Source organism: Hevea brasiliensis, chromosome 16, assembly GCF_030052815.1.
Source record: "Hevea brasiliensis isolate MT/VB/25A 57/8 chromosome 16, ASM3005281v1, whole genome shotgun sequence".
Lineage (NCBI taxonomy): Eukaryota > Viridiplantae > Streptophyta > Magnoliopsida > Malpighiales > Euphorbiaceae > Hevea > Hevea brasiliensis.
In genome coordinates, this window is record NC_079508.1 from 65,781,604 (window position 1) to 65,802,732 (window position 21,129).

General features: G+C 31.2%; 2 protein-coding genes across 2 annotated transcripts; one reads left to right on the plus strand and one right to left on the minus strand.

Moving 5' to 3' along the window:
- The first annotated feature begins 646 nt into the window (after nt 1-646).
- LOC110670246 (expansin-like B1) lies at nt 647-2,298 on the plus strand. The gene is made up of 4 exons (XM_021832225.2): nt 647-1,000; nt 1,166-1,272; nt 1,415-1,726; nt 1,811-2,298. Exons 1-4 carry the CDS (start codon nt 874-876, stop codon nt 2,006-2,008), a joined length of 744 nt encoding a protein of 247 aa, XP_021687917.2. The 5' UTR covers nt 647-873; the 3' UTR covers nt 2,009-2,298.
- Nucleotides 2,299-2,819: 521 nt separating this feature from the next.
- Nucleotides 2,820-5,186, minus strand: LOC110670241 (histone-lysine N-methyltransferase, H3 lysine-9 specific SUVH5-like). The gene is made up of 2 exons (XM_058138724.1): nt 3,808-5,186; nt 2,820-3,062 (listed from the first exon to the last, which is right to left on the minus strand). Exon 1 carries the CDS (start codon nt 5,184-5,186, stop codon nt 3,933-3,935), a length of 1,254 nt encoding a protein of 417 aa, XP_057994707.1. The 3' UTR covers nt 2,820-3,062; nt 3,808-3,932.
- Nucleotides 5,187-21,129: the final 15,943 nt, after the last annotated feature.

The window sequence follows — 21,129 nt, forward strand, 5'->3', positions numbered from 1 at the left end:
ATTGCTGGTACCTTTCCGGGAAGAAGCTGAAGACATTCGAGGAATTGAATTTTTAAGTTCTGCTTGCTAACCAACTTTAGTATACGAACCTAAAATGAATTGATAAACAGCCGTTTCGTAGCTCACGTTGTTGAGTAGTTTTGCTGATGATCATAAGTTCAAATCCTGTTTCTCCATTGAATTTAAATAAAAGAAGCTTCATGAAATTTATTCCTCATGTAAGTTCAAGGGTGCATCTCCATACCCGATTTGTGCATTCAAGAATTACCTGCACAATCCCCTAAAACAATATATGTATATATTTTTAATTTAGGATATATTCTCTTTTACTGATTATATTAAGTCTACAAGTCAAAATCATTCATACCAAAACTAAGATATTCACAAGAAGAATATATTTTGTGGTTTACTTCCGAGATTCAAATCTTACTATTTAAATATGCAGAATAATAAAAAAAAAATTGATAGTGAAGGAATGGAATGATAATTTAACTATTCCCTCAAGTAAAATAATCAATTAATCATAATAAGTGCGTTCCAAGAATTCTTATTTTGAACAGAATGAAACGGCGACATTATAAAAGGACAGAAGTTGGGAAGATTTTTGCGACATGTATCCTCTTACTAATACCATGGAAAGGTGTCTTACAGGGTCAATGCAGGAGCCTACTTGGAGTGGACATATCACTAAACTAATCCTACCACCTAGTCCAAATGGAAAGAAAAAGGGTTGAAATTTGCCACAACAGCAGCCTCAGGCCTCACTTCTCACCTATAAATAGGGGATTGTAATTCCATAGCTTCCCATCTCATAACCATTTCTCATTTTCAATTTTTCTGCCTTGTAGCTTAGTTTGCTACTAATATTAAGCTATGGGGTTCACATATGGCTACTGCCTTGTTTGTTTCATGGTGCTACTGCCTGCAATATGTTACTCCCAAGACTTCAAATATTCTAGCGCTACTTATTATGGTAGCCCTGATTGCTTAGGGACACCAAGTATGTGTCTCAATCCTCCTCTGCATATTAGATTATGAATACAAAAACTGTTTCTTAATTAGTCATGAAAACGTGCCTGACATGTACACATGAATTATCATTATTTTTTTTTCTTTATTCTCTTTGTTTAATGATGCTAATTTATTCAATTTACTTGTAATTTAGCTGGAGCTTGTGGATTTGGCGAATATGGAAGGACGGTCAATGATGCTAATGTGGCTGGAGTTTCCAGGTTGTATAAGAATGGCACTGGCTGTGGTGCTTGCTATCAGGTATATAAAAAGAAAACCCAATTCAAGTTCATAAATAATTACCACTATGATTTGCTCGAATTTTAGAGTAAAATGTAGCAACCTACTAAACTACTTGCTATAATTAATAAGATGGCTTATATATGGTTCAATAATTATTCAGGTTAGGTGTAAGGCACCACAACTTTGCACTGATGACGGGGTGAATGTAGTGGCGACTGACTATGGTGAAGGGGACAACACTGACTTCATTCTTAGCACAAGAGCTTATGCAAGAATGGCAAATCCAAACATGGCCTTACAATTATTTGCATACGGTGTCGTCGACGTGGAATACCGGAGGATTTCTTGCCGGTTCGCAGGTTACAACATCATGTTCAAGGTCCATGAGCATAGCAGGTTTCCTGAATACTTGGCCATTGTTATTCTGTACCAAGGAGGCCAAAATGATATCTTAGCCGTGGAAATATGGCAGGTAAATTTCCAAATCCTATTATTTTATTCTAAACACTAATAAAAGTTTTTTTTTTCTGATTTTTATTATAATGTAATGGTGCAGGAAGATTGCAAAGAATGGATAGGCATGAGAAGGGCCTATGGAGCAGTGTGGGACATGCCAAACCCACCAAATGGTTACATTAGCTTGAGGTTCCAAGTAAGTGGAAGTGCAGGGCTAACATGGGTACAGGCAACAAATGCTATCCCAAATGATTGGAAAGCTGGGGTTGCTTATGATTCATCCATTCAGCTCACTTAAATGTGCAATCAGGATTTTTAGTAAGGTTTGGAGCTACCAGTGTTGTGTGTTTTTGCCATGTAAGCCAATAAGCTGAGTTTGCCATTTTCACATAAAAGGCTTTATGTACTGGGCATAAATTTCTTATGTGAATAAGTATCTCTTTTAATTTATAATCTTGTTATCACTTTATAATATCATTGTTTAGTTGATCAATCTAAGTTGATGTTTACATCTCAGTGGGTAGTAGTTTTCAGATATAAAAAAATATGTATAGATGATAAAAGTAATTGAAATTAAAATTTTTCTCACTTTGTATTTTTTCCTTTTAAAAAAAAAAATTAACAACTCATTAATAAAATTTTTATGAAAAAAAATAAATAAATAAATTTTCATAACTTTTTCAAAAACATTCACAAAACTAAGTAATCGCATGTACTATTTATATACCCAAATTTTTATTGCAAATATTGCAGTGATTTCGAGATTTATTTTGCTTTTTCATCCTCAGATAGTTGACACTCCTATTTACAAAGCTTTAGGTTGCAGTCCTTACCTTAGAACTAATAAAACATATTTAAAGATGTTTTAAAATAATAAATTTAACTTTTCCAAATCAAGTTGCATTTCCGAATTAGTTTAGAAAATAAGTCTCCGTATAAATACATTTGGTTAAGATAAGATTGCATATTTTGTCCCATCATTTATTAACATGCATATATGATCAATAGCATAAATAATCTGTACTTGGCATATTTCAAAAGAGAAAAATATTCATTCTAATGGGTATAAAAATTCACTGTGGAGTATCTGTTTTCTTTCTTTCTTTCTTTCTTTCTTTTTATTTATTTTGCCTTTTAACTAAGATATGAAAATTAAGTGCATATACAAAACCCAGAACTCACAACAAACAACACTAGATGAAATTTGGAAAGACTAAAGGCTACATTACTACCTACCAGCAAATAGTCTTCCCAACCATAAATTTAACCTGACCATCTGGATGTGTGGATCACGCTCAGGAGCATAACGAACCACAACGCATGAAAACAGACTCGAGCTATGATTTGTTGGTCTGTAGATACGAGAAACATTGCACAAAGTTAAGCACCAGCATAGTAAATATAATACAGAGAAACTATACTAAATCCACCATGAACACATTGCATCCATGCTGAAAGTGAAGCTCAATGTCTTTTTGATATCAAGACTTGGCTAAATATCAAAACTTGGCTAAGGTCCACATATACAGTAATACAGATCAAATCAATAGTCCCTTTTTGATGTGAGGCTTAGATATCACAGATGCTCAAAATACACGCAAAGAGACACGCATATAGACTTGCATCTTTTGTCAAAAAGACAATGAGAATATATATATATATAGTGACGAAACCAGAATTTTAGCCTAGGAGAGTCTAATTTATTAATAAATTACATACCTAGATGTTGATTGAAGGGATTAAATAACTAATTCATAACTATAAAACAAAATTTATATAAAATTACTATTAAACTCACTTAAAGTTTTTAAAACCCTCAAGTTCCCATACTCATTAAAATTTAATACAAAAATAGAAAAAAAAAATTAAATTACGATTAAATCCTTGAAAATTTTCAAAATTTCAGAGGAGCCCAATGCCCTTCTTGGTCAATCCCTGGCTCCGTCCTTATACATATATATATATATATATATATATATATATATATATATATATATATATTTCAAAATATACACAACAAGAGAGACATACAGCGAAGCATGCCTATTTTGTATTTTTGTGGAAATATACTTTATCGTAATCCGTAGAGCAACTTACTTTGACAAATTAAATCACAGCTGCTTCTAAATCCAACTCCTTTTGCTACACAGCCTCAATACATCCTCCCAGTGCACTCTGAAGAACCACAGTAACAACTCTACTTCTTTATATTGCCATCAGAATCATGAACCTGATCTATTGTATTTGTAATGGTATGTTTTAAAGATTTCAAGCTGAAACTTGATACCATTCTGACTGACTCTATTGTAACAAGACGGAGGACACTTGCAAGAAGGACCGCACTTGTAGACCAGAGGCTTTGCTTCAACAATAGTCCCATTATGGTTATATGGGAACTCTCCTCCATTTTTTGCCACAGAAGAACATTTCCCAGTTTCAGAGCAGCCATCAGTACAATCACAACCCCTGGGAGGAATAGGATGGCACCAATCAGTATATAAAACATGAGCTATGTATTCAAATGGTGGATGCTTCTCATTGTCTATGGTGTTCACCGCACAAATTGGAATTGACCCTTCACAGAGACCCTCTCGCACTTTAAATTTTTTGGACTTCTTCACCACTTTACAAGCAAGCTCTGGTTGACCTGGACTTCGATCCAGCCTAAACTTAAATACAAGTTTGCCGTGTGGCCCCATTTCTTGCCAACACTTCTTCACCAAATATAGCCCATCATAGACATAAGTCCTATTTCTTGCACTGGATGATTCAGACACTCTTGTATCACCACGAATGACTCTTACAGGATTCTGTGCATCCATACTAATCTTTAAAGCAAGATTACCTCGTTTAAGCTTCTGATCTTCAGGTCCTTTATCTCCATCCTTCATGTTCCCTCCTGAACCAGTATATATCAAGACATCAGAGTCATCCAGATCATCATCATAGCCCCCAGATGCTACAATACTCGTTGCAAGGACAGTTTTACCTTCCTTCACAAAATCAATACCTCCCTGAGTTGGGCGATGAAGACCAATAATATTAAGCTCCACCCTGTACTGAAACTCATCCCCAACTTCAACACCTGGAACAGATCCAATGATTTTCTTGTTTGTGTTTACATATTTTCCTTTCCTTTTAGGAACAGTTGCTGCAACTAAATCAGGCCTCTTAACATTCTTCAACTTTGCCTCTTCTTCCTTAACAAGTTTCCTATAGACAACTTGGAACAAACGCAATGTTTCCCTAACTTTGTTTCTGGTGACAAACGCATCATTATCATTGCCTTTACCACTCAAACTGCTGGGACAGGAAGGAGGAAGTGTCACATTAAAATTATATGATCTCCTAACCAACTGAAAATCATTAGATTCACCACCATGCTTAACATCGTCTTCTGCATCCCATGCAACCACCTCACCTATACCTTCATAAGCCTTGCTGCTACGAGATGAATTCTTCTTCTTCCTCTTCATATGTGTCCCTCCAAAGTTCTAAACATTATTCTTCTTTGTTCTGACAGCAGATCTGGATTGTTCTTGCGGAGTGAAATCATTTTTCCTCCCTGTGCTTTCATCTGTACCACCAGCCAAGTTAGTAGGTTTATGGGCCATTTTTCCCTGCCTCCAAGGATCATTCCCCACAGCCACAAGACCCTTCACAACAACCCTGTGCAATTCAAGATCCAAATCCTCAGTTCCCTCCTCTAACATTGCATTTGTATAGCCAGATAAGTCTAAAAGCTTTCTCCCTGAGCTTTTCTTCTCCATCTTAAATGTAAAAGCCATCTCCAAATTATCCTCCAGGCCTCCAATACTCCTCTTGCCTGATTCAGAGACTACCTCAGGCTTCAACTCACATAGATTTTGAATGCTTTCCCAAGGAGATTTTATGCTTTCTTCTAGTAAATCCTCCTGGATAACCGTCATCTTATTCCCATAACAAGCTCCATACTCATCTTGATTCTTCATATCTATAATAGTAGGTCCTTTGGATTCAGCTTGAGCATTAACCTCTCTCAGACCAGAAACATTCCTCTCCAATCTGTACTTGTGGGCATCTCCATTTAGAACATTGTCTCCCATTTGTCTCACATCAGTCTTCATTACACATTTCATCAGCTCTTCTTCAACAAAAGACTTCTTTTTACCAAAATTCTTGTTCTTTGTAAAAGCAAGCATATTTGCACCCTCTCTCATAAGACGTGGTGCATTTGTTCCACAAAATGGGGGGAAGTCTCTGACAGCTGAAATTCTACTCCAAGGAGGATAATTTCTTGGGACCATGGATTCCAAAGAGCAGAGACATCCACATTATGCAAATCCTTCGGCATCCATTCATGTTCTAAATATTTTAATGGTTCAATATCCCCCGCATCACTAAAAGTGTCTGGAGCTCCAGGGAATGGCATCTTAACAGGTGATATATTTACTGAATTGAGCCCATCCACCTGATCAGATGATACCACCGATGCTTCTGGCTTGGATTCCACGTGATTTATTTGCCTAGAAATCACTGTAGGATCCAAATTTTCCAACACTTTGGGAGATTTTGGCTCAAGCCTAAGTCCGTCCCCAAATGTATCACCACTCTTCCCCTGGTCTACTGAATTCTGAGCTATATCAATACAGATGGCTCCTTCATTTAGTCTCAAAGAGAACCTTGATGCAAATCGTCTGCACCCAGAGGAAAAGTCCCTAATGGCCGAAACTCTCCGCCTCTTATACTTAGGCAAACCAGCACAAGAATCATAATGACCATTTCCATAAGAAATCTTACCGATTTTCCCTCATAAGAAATCTTCCCCATTTTCCCTCAGAACAACTGCAGTTGCTTAATGATGCCTCTCTTGTTGACTCTGTTTGCAGTGTATTGTACACAAAACCCATTCCAACTTATGAAACAAATTGATAAAGCACCTAGCTGGAAACAACCTAAAACTAAAATAATCATCATTAGTACACAGTGGATTGCAAGGATTTATTTGAAATGAAACATACCCTCTGAGGCAAGGAATACCAAGAAAAGAACAAGCAGATTTATAAATCCAACAAACCAAATGGACTCTCCTCAATCTTAAGATGCCATCTAAAGGCCTCGAGTGAAATTCTATGCACAAACCTCACTGGCATGAAATGAACTACACTTGCTGTGTAGCCAAATGCCAAATTGGCGGAACAAAGGCAATAAAAAATATAAAAAAAAAAAAAAGATAGAGAGAAATATCTATCACGTTATCATAAACTATATCAATTTATGATAATACAACCATGGATAACCTAAGAATCTTTCATAATAATAATAATAATAATAATAAACACGTTATATAGGTCTGATATGGCACATCACCAAACTGTATTAATTTCTCAGTTCCAACGAAATTAAAAACACAATCTTCTACTCACCTAAGTTTCCAGTGTTTTCTCGGGAAACAAACAAGCATTGAAAGCTCAAAACCAATGTTAAACATGCAAGGAAAAAAGCTCAGTAACAACTAAATGTAAAAACAATCCTCAATAAACGGTTAATAAAAAAGGTAGATATAATTTTGTTTGGTTACTCAGAAAGTTCGTTCAACAGATAATATTTCACAATAAATCAGAAATATAATATAAAAAAAAAAAGACGATCCATATTTAGAACACTGACCAAGTGATTAAGAAAACGGCTTTATTTCTACGAAATCAACAATCAGAATTCAGAAATGAAAGAGAGAGAAGAACATTAAGGAATAGTGCGGGTGTGAAACGGGGAAAGCAACGGATCAGGTTTTTACAGATTTTCGGTTCGATCAAACCCTAATAAAATAGGTTTATTTATTATATAATGGAATTCAGAATGAGTTTAGATTTAAAAAATAATACTCATTATGGGTTTGATTCGGATCGAATTTAGATTTTATGTATTGGATATCCGATATCCAAACTCGTTCATATAAATATTTAATTAAATATAAAATATATATTTTTATAATAATATTTATAAATTTTTATATATTTTATTTTATATAAAATAAAATTTAAATATTTTATAAAATTATTAAATTTTTAAAATATGAATTATTATTTAAAATAATTTTTTATACAAAATATTATTAAAAATATATAAAATTAAACGAATTCTGATTTTTTCAGTAATAATAATTAGGTTTGAAATTATTTCGGATAATTGAAAATAAATTTTAAACAAATTTAAATTTTCATGATATTAACTAAGTTTGAGTATAATGAATTTTGCAGATATTTTACCCGTCGCGGTCCGCAGCGTGAAGTAGCAAGGGACACATGTAATAGCTGCAAGTCTGCAAATGCCAGGGGAGAAAGGTGGGTTTTTGAGGTTTTGGTAGGCTGAGCAGAATTCGGTTCAAATTGAAAAATCAAATCGAATCGAGTCAATTCAATTCAATTTGATTTTAAAATTCAATCGGTTCGGGTCGGTTTAAAATTATAAAAATTTTGATTATTTCTGTTCGGTTCGGTTTTGAAGAGAAAAAAATTGATTAAATCGAACTGAACTAAATAGTGATTTATATAGTCAAATCAAACTAAATCATTTTTTTGAATTGATTTATTTTTATGGAAAATTTACGAATTATATTTAATTTTATATATATATTAATTGTTTAATTTCATTTATTAATGGTTATTAAGTTCAAACCAAAATTAAAATTAGATCAAATAATTTGAAAATCAAGTCTAAATTAAAAAATCAATAAAAAATCAAATCGATCAATTTAAATCGAACTGAACTGAAATAGAGCGGTTCAGTTCGATTAAATTTTTCACCCATTTCAATTCGATTCAATTTCTAAAATTTACTGTTTGACATTTATAATTTAATTCGATTCAGTTCAATTTGAACTGAATGCTCACCCATAAGTTTTGGTGCTAAAGTCGATGTCGTTTGGATAATGCTTGGTAAGTACCAGCGACTACGTATTGCTCTTTAAGGCCCTACTAAAACATTTATTAAAAAATTTTAATTTTTAATTTGAATTTAATGTATTTTACTTATAAAATTTTAAATAATAAAATATAAATTATTTTTTATTAATATATAAATTTAAAAAAAAATCGAAGCTCTGACCTCTCAATAATTTAGAAAGCTTAATTATTATGCAGCCTGACTTTAAAAAAAAATTAAAGTTTTATTAAATTTTATATTTATTTAAATTATTAAAAATTTTAATTATAGTGATTATATTTATTAGCGTCTCTAAAATTTTCTTTCATATTTGAGAATAATAATTTCATCAAAAAACTTTAATTTTTTGGGCATAAAAATTTATCTCTATGTATTTTATTCCTTTAGAGTAAAAAAATTTTTAATTACTATTTATTATAATAATAACTATTATTATTATTTTAAAACATTAATTAAGTTATATATTTTTTATCAGCATTTATTTCTTAGTAAAAAATAATAAACATAAAAAAAATGAGTTTTATATATTTAAAATGAATAATTTACTTTACACACACTTAAACTCTTAAAAATCTAAATTTAAATTTTTTTCATAACATTTAACTCTTTAATAGAAAATCATTACAAAATTAGCATTTTCAATACTGCCATTAAATATCGATTTCTTAAATAATAAGTTTAATGATCATATCATAAAATTGCTTATTCTTAGTTTAACTTTAAATTTAAAAAAATACGCTTCATTCAAAATTGATTATATTTGTAAATTAAAGATGAATTCTATTATTGAAAAATTTACTATAAATTTACTTATATAGATAATTTTTTTAACATAAAAGAAGGATGCACTGTTTTTCAATATGTTACATATAATAATAAAAATAAATTAATATTTAAATTTAACTCTCTCTCTATTTAATTTCGGGTTCGGTCCTCGTAACTATAAAATGTCATTAAGAAAAGAAAAATCACAAGAAGATAAAAAAGTGTATAATTATTTTTTATGTATATGTATAGTTAACAAATACAGCCTTACATGTGGACATAAATTTTAAAAAGAAAAATTCAAATTTAGTAAAATTATATTTTTATCAAGAATTTGGGGTCGACTATATAAATTTTTTTCTATATTTTAAACGATTTTGAATTAAATACTCGGAAATATGTAATACTTCTAGTTTAAATTTACCCCCTTTTTTTTCTATCTTTCTATCCCTTAACCTAATGTGTTCTACTTATCTAACTGAAACCTTCGTATGTCTAAACTTCACATCACGAAAATGACTTCAATATCTATTTTCTCAACTTATCCTCAATTAACATCAATCCTACATTTTCTCTAATACTCTGTTACGGACTTTATTTAGTCTACTTATATGCCTTAACATTTTCAATTCCACAACTCTTATTTTAGACACATATAACTCACTATCATATAAAATCATATTTTTATAATTAATTAAAATTATGAATTTATATAAAATGATTTATAAAATAATATTAAAATCATTGGATTCAGGTAAGAGATAAGAATCGTCTCCATTCTCTGCAACATAAGAATAATTGTATGAAATAAAACAGAGAATAAAAGAAAGAAATCAAAGGGAAGATTAGCTACTTACCATCCGAAGAATTTTGAAATCGGAGAATTCTGATGGGAGATTCTTTTATCCTCAAAAGAAGTAGACAGAAAGAGATAAAGAAGGAACGAAACAAAAAAAACGAGGAGCTACTAATCTCACCCTCGAGGCGGATGCCGGATGCAAGTCTCACTTACCGAGAAAAAATCCAACCTAATCTTATAGAATTCTTGTATATCTATTTCAGAGAAAGGTAGGAGATATGAAAGGAAGAAAAAAAATGTTGTAATTTTAGATATGCGCAACGGGTAAAAGAGTAAAATAAACCTGCCTAAAGACGTCCAGTTGTTACAAAGCAAATCCAATTGGAGAAGAAAAACAGACCAATGCCACACACCATGTGGCATGGCAGAGCCACGTTGAGTTGAGCGTGGTTAATTATAAAAACTTAACGGATATATATATATATATATAAATAATTTTTAATAAATTAATTCAATAAAATTAATAAAAAAAATAGGGTGCAATTTGGATATTTTATAACTATACAATTCATTTATAAAATTTTATTTTTAATCTTTTAAATGATATATAAATATTTGAGATATATATAAAAAAAATTATATTCAAATTTTATTAGATAGCATAAGAATAGAAATATTATTAATATGTAATTATCATTTTAATATTTTGGTGTATTAAAATAATTATAAAATGTCTTAATTATTAAAATTTATTTTTTGATATCAATTTTTATTTAAAATTAATTAATTTATTTTAAAATTTAATTGTAATTAAAAATTTAATATACTATGGTATATATTATTTCATAGAATTTATTATTATTATTATTATTTCTTTTGTTTCTTCTAATTATATTTTTAGAACTATTTTCAGTAATATAATGTTATAAATTTTAAATATAAGCAAAAAGTTATATTTCTTTATAATATAATCTTAAATTATTTACAACGATCTTAACAGATGATGATTACATTAATAATTATATTAACAATATGTGTTGTTTTGTGAGACAAAATGTAATATTATAATGAGAATTTAAAAAAATATATTTATAATATTATATTCTTATAGATAATAATTATAAATTTAAAATATAGAAAAATTTTATTATTTTATGAAATTATTTTTTTATTATATTACTACATATTGAAAATTTTGGATGTTTTTTTTTTCCTCTTAATAGATAATTTATTATTATATATAATATTTTTCTTTTAAATTTAACAGAATAAAATTTTTTTAATTACATTGACTCAATTTTTTAATTTCACCATCACTACATGGTAATTTGTAATTACAAAATTGCCAAATCAATTTGAAATCTCTTGTTCACCTTCTACTGTTATTTAACGCAATTATATTAATTATTTAAAATTTATTATATAGTGGTGTTATTTAAAAATCATGATTTATTAACAATTATATTGAAGTTAAATTAAAATATTTTTACGTTAAATTTTGATATTCAAGTATAGCAAAAAATTGTTTAAATGTGTAACAACCCGCCTCTTCGGGATAGAAGTGACCACGTAGAGAACGCTACGGTAAAGGGTTAGGCGTTGCTTGAGACCTTTACTAAATGGGGGCAGAAATGAATCAAATCATAAATTGAAATGGGGGAAATTAATCATTAGAGGCGGCTTTTGGTAGAATAGCTTGGAGAGTTAGAAGAACTCCGGGATTAAGCATGCTCGCTTGAGAGAAATCATAGGATGGGTGATATCATAGAAAGTTCTTCATTTCACCTATGAAACAAAACCGTAAAGCTCAGGATGAGTTTTGAATATTATATGCGTGGTGAGTGGTGCTAAATTACCTTTTTTGTTGTTTATGATGTGATTTGTATAAAAACTATGAAGGCGTTGCATTCCTTATGCATTAGTTTTAGATAGCTATAGAAATTATACTTAAAATCGATATTTTACTTTCTGAGTCGAACGTTTACTCATATTCACCTATTTTTCCAGGATACAGGAGGTCCTTTATTGAGTTTAATCTGCTCTCTTCTTCATTGGTCTACTATTGACATTTAATTGTATTTTGTTCTTTTATTCTATTCTAAAACTCTGCATGTATTATTATTATTAGTGATGTATTTATTTGGATCTATTATGTATGTATCAACTGGAATTGTAAACATGATATATGAACATTCATGGATGATTATTGAGTTGAGAGAGTTAAGCTCCCATTTGAAATAATATTGTTATGAGTGTGTGGAGCATGAGCTGAACTTTCCAAATTGTTATATATATTGTGCTTACAGGTGAGTGAGTAAAAAACTCTCCGTTGGATGGTTCATGTCATGGCTGACTCTGTTCTGTTGATTTCTTAAAATTGTGCTCAATATGGGTCTTAGAATTAGGTTAAGGAATAGTTAGGCTTACTTCAGACCTCGGGACTTTAGGCTGGCTTAGGTACTAGTGCCGGTCCGGCCCATAGGTTGGGTCGTGACAAAATGTTTTTTATCAAAGTGATCAGACGTATAATATAAAGTATTTAAATAATTTTTATATAAAAGAAATATAACCGTCAAATATATATACATATTATTACTGTTTTACAATCAAATAAATACTTTAAAAATGATTATTTTTTTATGGAAAGATATATATTCATTACTAAACAAACTAAATACATGATCCCAAAGATTGAGCACGTAAAAGGAGGTCTTCTTAAAGCCCTGCCAAAAGTCCATAAGTGAAAAAAGCCCATTTTTCCAATCAAACACTAGATTAAACGGGTTCTAGATCCAAACCCAACAAAGAGAATGGACGAAACAACACTGCGCCACTAGCGTAAGAAACAAACAACTACCACCGGAAGCCACCATAGATTTGATAAGCATAAAAAGGGGATATCGACGATCATGCAAACTGACTATAGCCAAATACATAAACCCCTATAAATAGAAGGGCAAATTCAAGACATAGCCAATATCAAGCCTTCAAAAATTGAAGAAGAACAGAGCAATGGAAGCCAGACAGTAACTCAGGTCAGACAAATAACTCGTCGAGATTGATGTGGCAAAACTCAATCGGTAACATAATCCGTAAGAGTCAAGCATAAGTGATAGAATCGACGAAAGACTCCTGAGGTGCCCATGTCCCATAAAACTTTATCCCCTCCCAGAGTCAAAAAATGTAATAAATAATTAAAGAGATCGTTGGATCTACATGTAATCACTCCCAACAAAAACGCATATCAAGACTATTTATGCATAAACTTGCCCATGAGGTGGAGAGGGTAAAGTCCACTTTCAAGATAAGAGAAAAAGGTTTAAACAGAAGAGATTTAATAAAAAATGAGATCAAGTGCCTAACAAAAAAAGACCAAAAAAAAAAATTCTCTCTACTAATTAAATTAAAGAGAGTCGTCAAATTGCTAAACAATTACCAAATTATTGTGCTTAAAATGATTCCATCATTTACTCCTCCTAAAATGATCTCCAAAAAAGCCAGTTTAGCCTATCCAACTTGTTAGCAAATGTGAAGTTTTTAGTTTTTTAAAGAATTATTGAGGGATTTCCCCAACTCAACATAAAATTACTTTTAGATAAACCAATTGAGCTAATCTAAGCTACATTATTTCATTTGTGTTACAGTAACACGATAAAGTACATTAAGATGGGCTGATCACCTTCTTGACTAGAGTCAATAATTAATTGAATTATACAATAAAGTAATTCTTTTTCACGGAAATACTCAATTTCATCATGAATTTAATTTTAATAGAGATTTAAAGTATTCATTAATTAATTGGAATCCCTTCTTCTCATAACTAATCGTTAGACTTTCCTTTGTTTATTTACATATGCACATTAATGATTATCCCTATGAGTGGATTTTTGGCGCCATTGATAATGGCTTATAATTTTGAGTTGATTAGAGTGAGATGGTTAAAATACTCATAAAAATCCTACTTGCAACAGCATGAATTATGAAGAAGAATGAGATTCAAAACCTACAAGAAACAAATATATAAAAGAAATCAAAAACCGGAATTCTTTTTATTTATATTTGAGGAAAAATTGAAACCAGTGGAATCCCATCAAAATTCAACGAAGTCCCTTTCAATCGAGACAGAATCTTGAAAGCTCATGACAATAAAAATCCCTGGAAATAATAACAAATTAATTCTATGAAATTCAAAAGCCATTAACGTACACGCACAACCAATTTCATCTATGGTTTTTTAAAAAAAAATCCAACAACAAGAAGCATGGCAATTATCCATCCCTTGTGACCGGCAGGTGGAGTATGGGATGCCGCTGCTGCATTGCCTTTCACGTCATTCGTCACGTTTTCAACGTCATGATAGGCATTTTTTGTGTCATTGACGACGTTTTCTGCAGCGTTTTTGGTGTCGTTGACGGCGGTTGTCGTCCCGTGAATTGCATCTTCAGCTGCATTCTTAGTATCATTGAGGGTGGAAGTTGTGCCATCGATGATGCTTTTGGTGTGGTCGGCGGCGCTTTGGGTCACATTTTTCGTCTGGTCGAGAACTTCCCCCACAGGATCCAAATCAGACCGGACGGTAGGGGATAAACAAAGGGTGGTGAAAACAAGAAAGAGGAGGAAAACGGAAAGGAACGGAAATTTTCTGGATACACACATGGCTGGTCTTCTAAATCAAATTTCCTGAACAGAGCCTGACGAAGGGAAAGCGAGAAAATTTATATACGAAGTCCTCCTGTAATCAAAACTTAATTGTCATTATTAGTTTATAGACATTTTAACTAGCTAAAAAAGGAAGATCTCTGTCAAAATGACTTAGAGATTGGGAATAAAGAAAAAGAAAATTCGATAGTTCTATATAAGGAAGCTCTGTAATTCATGGATTTGAAGCAAAGTTTTGGTGGTTGCTCTGATATTCAGGAGATTCACGTTTCTTGTGGGCACAGAGGAAGATGGGTACAGCTCAACCAATGATGTCTGTGTTCCATCCTTATGATTGAACTGACAACCTCTCTGTTTCTCCATTTTTCTTTTCCTTTACCATGAAAATAAAATCAACCGTTCCTCTTTCTTGGTTAAATGGATTGAAGTTTGTTTCGTCTAACGGCCTTTTTTCTTGGTTAAAGAGTTATTATATGACAATCTTTTATATATACTTGATCATTTATGTAGCACACTGTAATAAAAGAGATCCATATGCATGGATTATTTATTATTTTGTGTTAATAACATAATTTAATACATATTTTACTATATTTTATAAATTCATAATTATATTACAAAATTTTAATAATATTAAAATTTTAATTAATTATAATTTTATTTCAAATTTAATAAATAAATAAGTTTATTAATAGACATATACCAATAAAAAGATAAATAAAATAAAAAGAAAATATATATGCCACTTGGCAATTTTTAAAATATTATTATTAAAATTTTTATATTTTGAACATAAAAAATTTCTTTAAAAAATATATATAAATTTTCTAAATAATTTTTTGTGAATATACATATATATATTAAAAGTAATTCAACCTTTTTTAATGTAATTAAAAAATTAATTTTAGAAATATATAATATGATTTATACAGTTTTATAATATTTGAAGTCAAAAATTTAAGAAAATTTTAAAATTTCTAAAAATTATATTTAAAATAATGATAGATTTTAATATTTGTCATAAGATTTTCATATTTAAAATTTAAAAATATTTATATAAATTAATATTTAATATGATAAGTTATTTTTTATAGATAAATTTAAAAATAAAGATTATAAAATATATGTCATATAGTAATTTTTAAGTATATTATTAACCTATGTGATACACTTTATAATAAAAATATGTCACATGATAATTTTTTAATCATACTTACTAGTTTACGTGCCAAACTTTCATGAATTCTTTTCTAAAACTTTTTTATATATTCTCTATTGATTCAACTACTTATTTATAATAAAAAAATTATAAGATATTAATTAAAAGATAATTTTTGAAAAATAACTATAAGTTTGATTGAAAAATATTAATTATCAAATAATTTAAGGTATAGTATACTAGCAAAGGTTTTAAATATTTAACAGTAAATGATAATTTTTAGCAGCAATAACTAATCGTACATCTCTATTTTATTTTTTAATTCACTAAGTTATAAATTTTCAAAATATCTAAATATTTTTACACATTTAACATGATTCGTTGATTTATTAATTTTTAATTGCACGCGTGAAGAAAATATTTAATGTTAATGAAAATAATAAAAATACAAAAAGTTCAATCAAACACAGTTGAAAGATAGTGTTTAATAAAAAACAAGATCTTATGAGTGGTTTTAGTCCGATTAATAAGAGAATATTCATAAAAATAAATTTAAATAATAAATAAATATGCAAAATCATATTAACTTGAATATTTGAAAATAATCAAAAATAATATATAATTTTTAATTACATTATACTTTTGTTTTTCTATTCCTTTATAATTCTCAAATAAATGAAAGTCCCCTTTAAATGGATCAAACTCCTAAATAATTTTGAATTAATAAATATTATGAAGGATAATAAAACATAGCACCTCTCAGATTTAATTGAATTAATATATAATTGCTTCTCATATTGGATTACTTTATTATTATTTATAATTTTTTATAATACTAAATAATTTTTTAAAAAAATAAATAAATCAATTAATTAAATCAGATAATGTAACAAAGTATATTAAAAATTATTAAACATTTATATATATATATATATATATATATATATATTTTTTTTTTTTTTTTTTCTTTGCCCTTTTCACTGGTTGAACATGGGAAAGAAAAGGCGGGAAATCCAAACGACAAAAAACAAAATAAAAATCAACCCTAAATAATCAGACTCGCTCTCGCGAGCGCGCCCTCTCTCTCCGTGTCGAACGCAACCGTTCTTTTAACAACAAGATAACCTCTCAAATATGGAGACTGGCGATCCGTTTGCTTCAATCCCAGAGCGCTGCCACATCTCTTCCTCTCAAGAAGAACACTTACGTCGCTGCCGGTTCGCCTGCGAACCGGAGGATGAAAACCTTTTCAGCGACGAGTCCGGCGATCTTCGCGTGACCTCCGCTGGAGTGACGATTGTTTCTCTACCGGAATCTCCTGAGGATAATGAAAATGGCGATAAAATCTCTCGCGATGACGATGCTTTCATTACACTGCCCGAACAGTCCACTCTGGCGGCCTCCCAAGAGAAGCAGCAGCAAACTGTCGCCGTCGGTAATCGCGATGATCGGAAGGTCGAGGGAGTAGCAAACGATGAGGAAATTGCGTCCGTGGATGGCAATTATGCTGATGATTTGATAGCAGTTGATATGGGAGGGGATACGGTTTTAGGGTTTTCTGCAGAGGTAGAATTGACAGAGAGAATTGCTATCGATAGAGGTTCGCTTTCATCTCCTGGTGTTGATCGAGCTCAAAAGAATGAGGTAATTCACTGCGAATCCACGAGAGCTCAAAAGAATGAGGTAATTCGCTGCGAATCCACGAACACTAGGATTATGAATAGAGAACTAGCTGCAACCCCAAGTGATGGTTTATGTGAGTCTCTAATTATAATACCAAAAACTGTTGATAAAAATGTAGGTTTGTCGACTCCAGAACTTCATTTAGGCACTCGAACAGAGAAAACCTTAGAGAGAGTTGTGAAATCTGTCAAAAAATTGAAGTCTTCGTTAAAAAAATCTAAAATTTTGGATGAAAATTTGGTATTGAAGACTTCAAAAGCTACATTAGTCACAGAAACAGAGAATTTGGGGGAAATTGTTGATAGTTCGGATTTTGAGGGCTTTAGTCCAAGCAACTGCTTACAGTCACTGCATAATCATCAAATTGATGAACCCGATGGTGCTGATAGGGAATGTCATGGAGATAGCTCTGCAAAGAGAAAGCTGGCTGGGACACTAGAATCTGATTTTAAAGAAAATAATGCAGTTATAGAGATTGGCATAGAATGTGGAAATGAAGGGATTGAAGATGATGAAGCCAATAGATTATGCAACATTAGTCAGAGATTCTCAGATGCAATTTTTTCAGAAAAGCAGAAAGATAATAAAGCAAAGGGCATTGACGATATGGACAAGTTCAGATTTGTTGGTCCAGTGGGTGCAAAGAGATGCTCAGATGCAAAATTTCCAGAAAAGCTGAAAGATGATAAAGCAGAGAACATTGATGATATTGACAAGTTGGGTCATGTTGGTCCCATGGGTGCAAATCCTCCAGAAAAGAAGAGAAATGTTAGAGCACAACGAGTATTGCCTAAGTCATTATGTGGAAACTTTGGCAATGTAAGAGGAGAACCGGTGCCTGATGATGTTCTGTGCTCAAGGAACTTTAAGAAGGTCACAATATTGGATGTCCTAAAAATGGTCTCGCAGGACTATAATTACGATCCTAGTGTACTAAATGGTAGTGTCATGGGGGCTGCGAAGAGGCGGGGGATGACTTTTCCTTAGGCCTTGTTGGCACTTAGCAGCCAGAAGAGGGAAACAGAGTGGGAGATGATGATGAGAGAGAGTAGGCTTCAAGTGGATACTGGTCTTTTAGGGGATTTGGCATGGTGGGTTAATTCGAAACCTTTGAGTCATGAGTTGTATAGTTTACAGCTTCTGTATTTTGGTCTGTAATTGGACATTTTGAATCTGCAAACTAGAAGTCAATCTAATACTTGTTTGTTAGACTAATTTGTATAGGAGATGTTTCTGTAGCTTTTGATGCTGGCTGCCTGGCTGTAGGGGTTTACAAAAGAAATTATTTTGTCGCATATAAACTATTAGCAAGTCTTGTTTATGGCCTTCTATTGCATTCACCGTTGATCCGTGAATGAACTCCTTGATTTGTAAATTGCAATCACTTTTGTTCCTTAAAATGGGCTCTATAAATTCTAATTCCTTCTTCCGTTTCCTCTTAATGCATTGTAATATTTTTTGGAATTGTCTAAAGTCAAGCCTTAATCCAAAAGCATCGGATAAAAAGTAACATTGTATCACTAGATGACTACACTTTCGGTCAAGGAAATAAAGTGAAAGGTACTCCTCTTTTCCATTGTTTTTCCCCGAAATCAAGGAAACCTACAAATGTAATATTTTTTCATTTACATGGAAGGATAGTCCAGTAAAGAAAAGTTTATTGTAATGCCTGTAGCATTCTAAATTTGCAAAAGCAGAAATCTTGACTTCCTTCAACAAAGGCCTGATTGTCGTTACAGTTAAAAAAAATATTTTTTTAAATATATTAATTAAAAATATTAAATTTTAATTTAATAAATTTTAATTATAAAAATATTAAAATAATTTTTTATAAACTAATATTTTTATTCAAAGAAGTAATTTTGGTCTTTAGTTTCAATGCTAAACAGTAACTAAGATGCCAGCAATATGGTTGGCCCACTATGATCCATGCATTGTAATCTCTGCTCTATAATGATGGTGCGATGGGCAGTATTGACTTCTTGGCTGTTCTTTTATTAAATAATTAACGGTGCTTCTGAAGAGATGTGAGCAGGTTTTCAACAGATAAGGTCTTCACAATAAATTTAGGTAACCAGTTGTTTTCTTATTAATTAGCTAGTATTATTTTCATCCTTATTAGCTTCGCAAACAAATAGTGCAAAAGGAGAGAGTTTGTGCCTTTGTGGCATGTTTTGTTTAGACTATAGACCCCAAGAGAGGACAATCCTACTAAGCATAGCTTGTGATATGTGACCCATTTTCAATCATATTTTCAGGGATGTCAACATTATGAAATGGATGATTGTTTCATCTGTCCCACTAGGAGAAATTATCTGAATTAGATTGGACATAGGACGGCACCACTCCTTTAGCACTGGAAGATATCATCAAGTGGAAAAAGCTTGGCCAGGTTTGACTTGTTCAACAAGATTGTTTCATCCATGTTTTATTGAATTATTACTTACCTAATACTTGCCTAAAAAGCTGCCTGTGTGGATATTGCATATAATCAGTTTGTGACCAACACCAACTATTGATGGTTACGTTACCTCTGTCAAGCTGATGACCATTTAATATACAATTGTCAAATGCCATTGAAGGCCTTCATTGCATTCCAACAAAGGCACGGAGCTCAAAATTCATTTCATGAGGATGACCTTTTGAAATCTTTCTTTTCACCAAAAAAGTTCTTGGATTTCTGCAATTATTGATTTGCAGGAAATCTGTCATTAGGCAGATGAAAGTTGAATACTTGTTTTACAATAGAGGTGGTTAGGAGTTGAAACTTCTATTTCATCTTTTTCATTTTTTTTTTTAAATAATTGAAGGAAATCCTTATAACTATGAATCCTTTATGGAATTCATAAATGTTGTCAACTAAAATATGTTTTGAGAAAACTCTCATATTGCAAACTTCACAGAGCAATAGACAGTTAACAGTGATTGAAACTTTGGGACTTTCTATTAAGTTCTATTTTGCTTTCCAATTTGACATACTTGCCACAGAATAGATGAAAGAAAAGTAGAGGTGAAATTTTTCACCAACAAATAGGTAGTAAAGATCAAATTTGTTATTGAAGAACTGCGCTCCTCAATCATAACTCTTTCCGCATGATTCCCTTCTTCACCATATTCAAAAATCCTATTCTGCAGATAAGCATTTGCCTCTTTCTTATCCTTTGGTGGTCCGCTGGAAGATAAACTTATCGATAGGATGCAAACGACCAATTGAACAAGGCTGGTATCCTCCAAAAGGTAGAGACAAAAGCTGATGTCAACTTTCTTCACATACATCTTACAAAAGCTAACTTCTCCTTTATTTTTTTATCTTTTATTTTCTATTTTTTTCCTTCCTAAAAACTCAACTCAATTAAACCTTTATTCCAAAAGTTTTATTCCAAAAATTTGGAGTCGACTATATGAATTCGCTTTCTCCACTCTAAACGAT

What these genes read in the sequence shown, in the direction of transcription:
- LOC110670246 (XM_021832225.2), top strand. Translation starts at nt 874, where the DNA reads ATGGGGTTCACATATGGCTACTGCCTTGTTTGTTTCATGGTGCTACTG. An exon ending in TGATTGCTTAGGGACACCAA is followed by an intron (nt 1,001 to 1,165) that starts GTATGTGTCTCA and finishes CTTGTAATTTAG; the next exon opens with CTGGAGCTTGTGGATTTGGC. An exon ending in GCTGTGGTGCTTGCTATCAG is followed by an intron (nt 1,273 to 1,414) that starts GTATATAAAAAG and finishes ATAATTATTCAG; the next exon opens with GTTAGGTGTAAGGCACCACA.
- LOC110670241 (XM_058138724.1), bottom strand. Translation starts at nt 5,186, where the DNA reads ATGAAGAGGAAGAAGAAGAATTCATCTCGTAGCAGCAAGGCTTATGAA.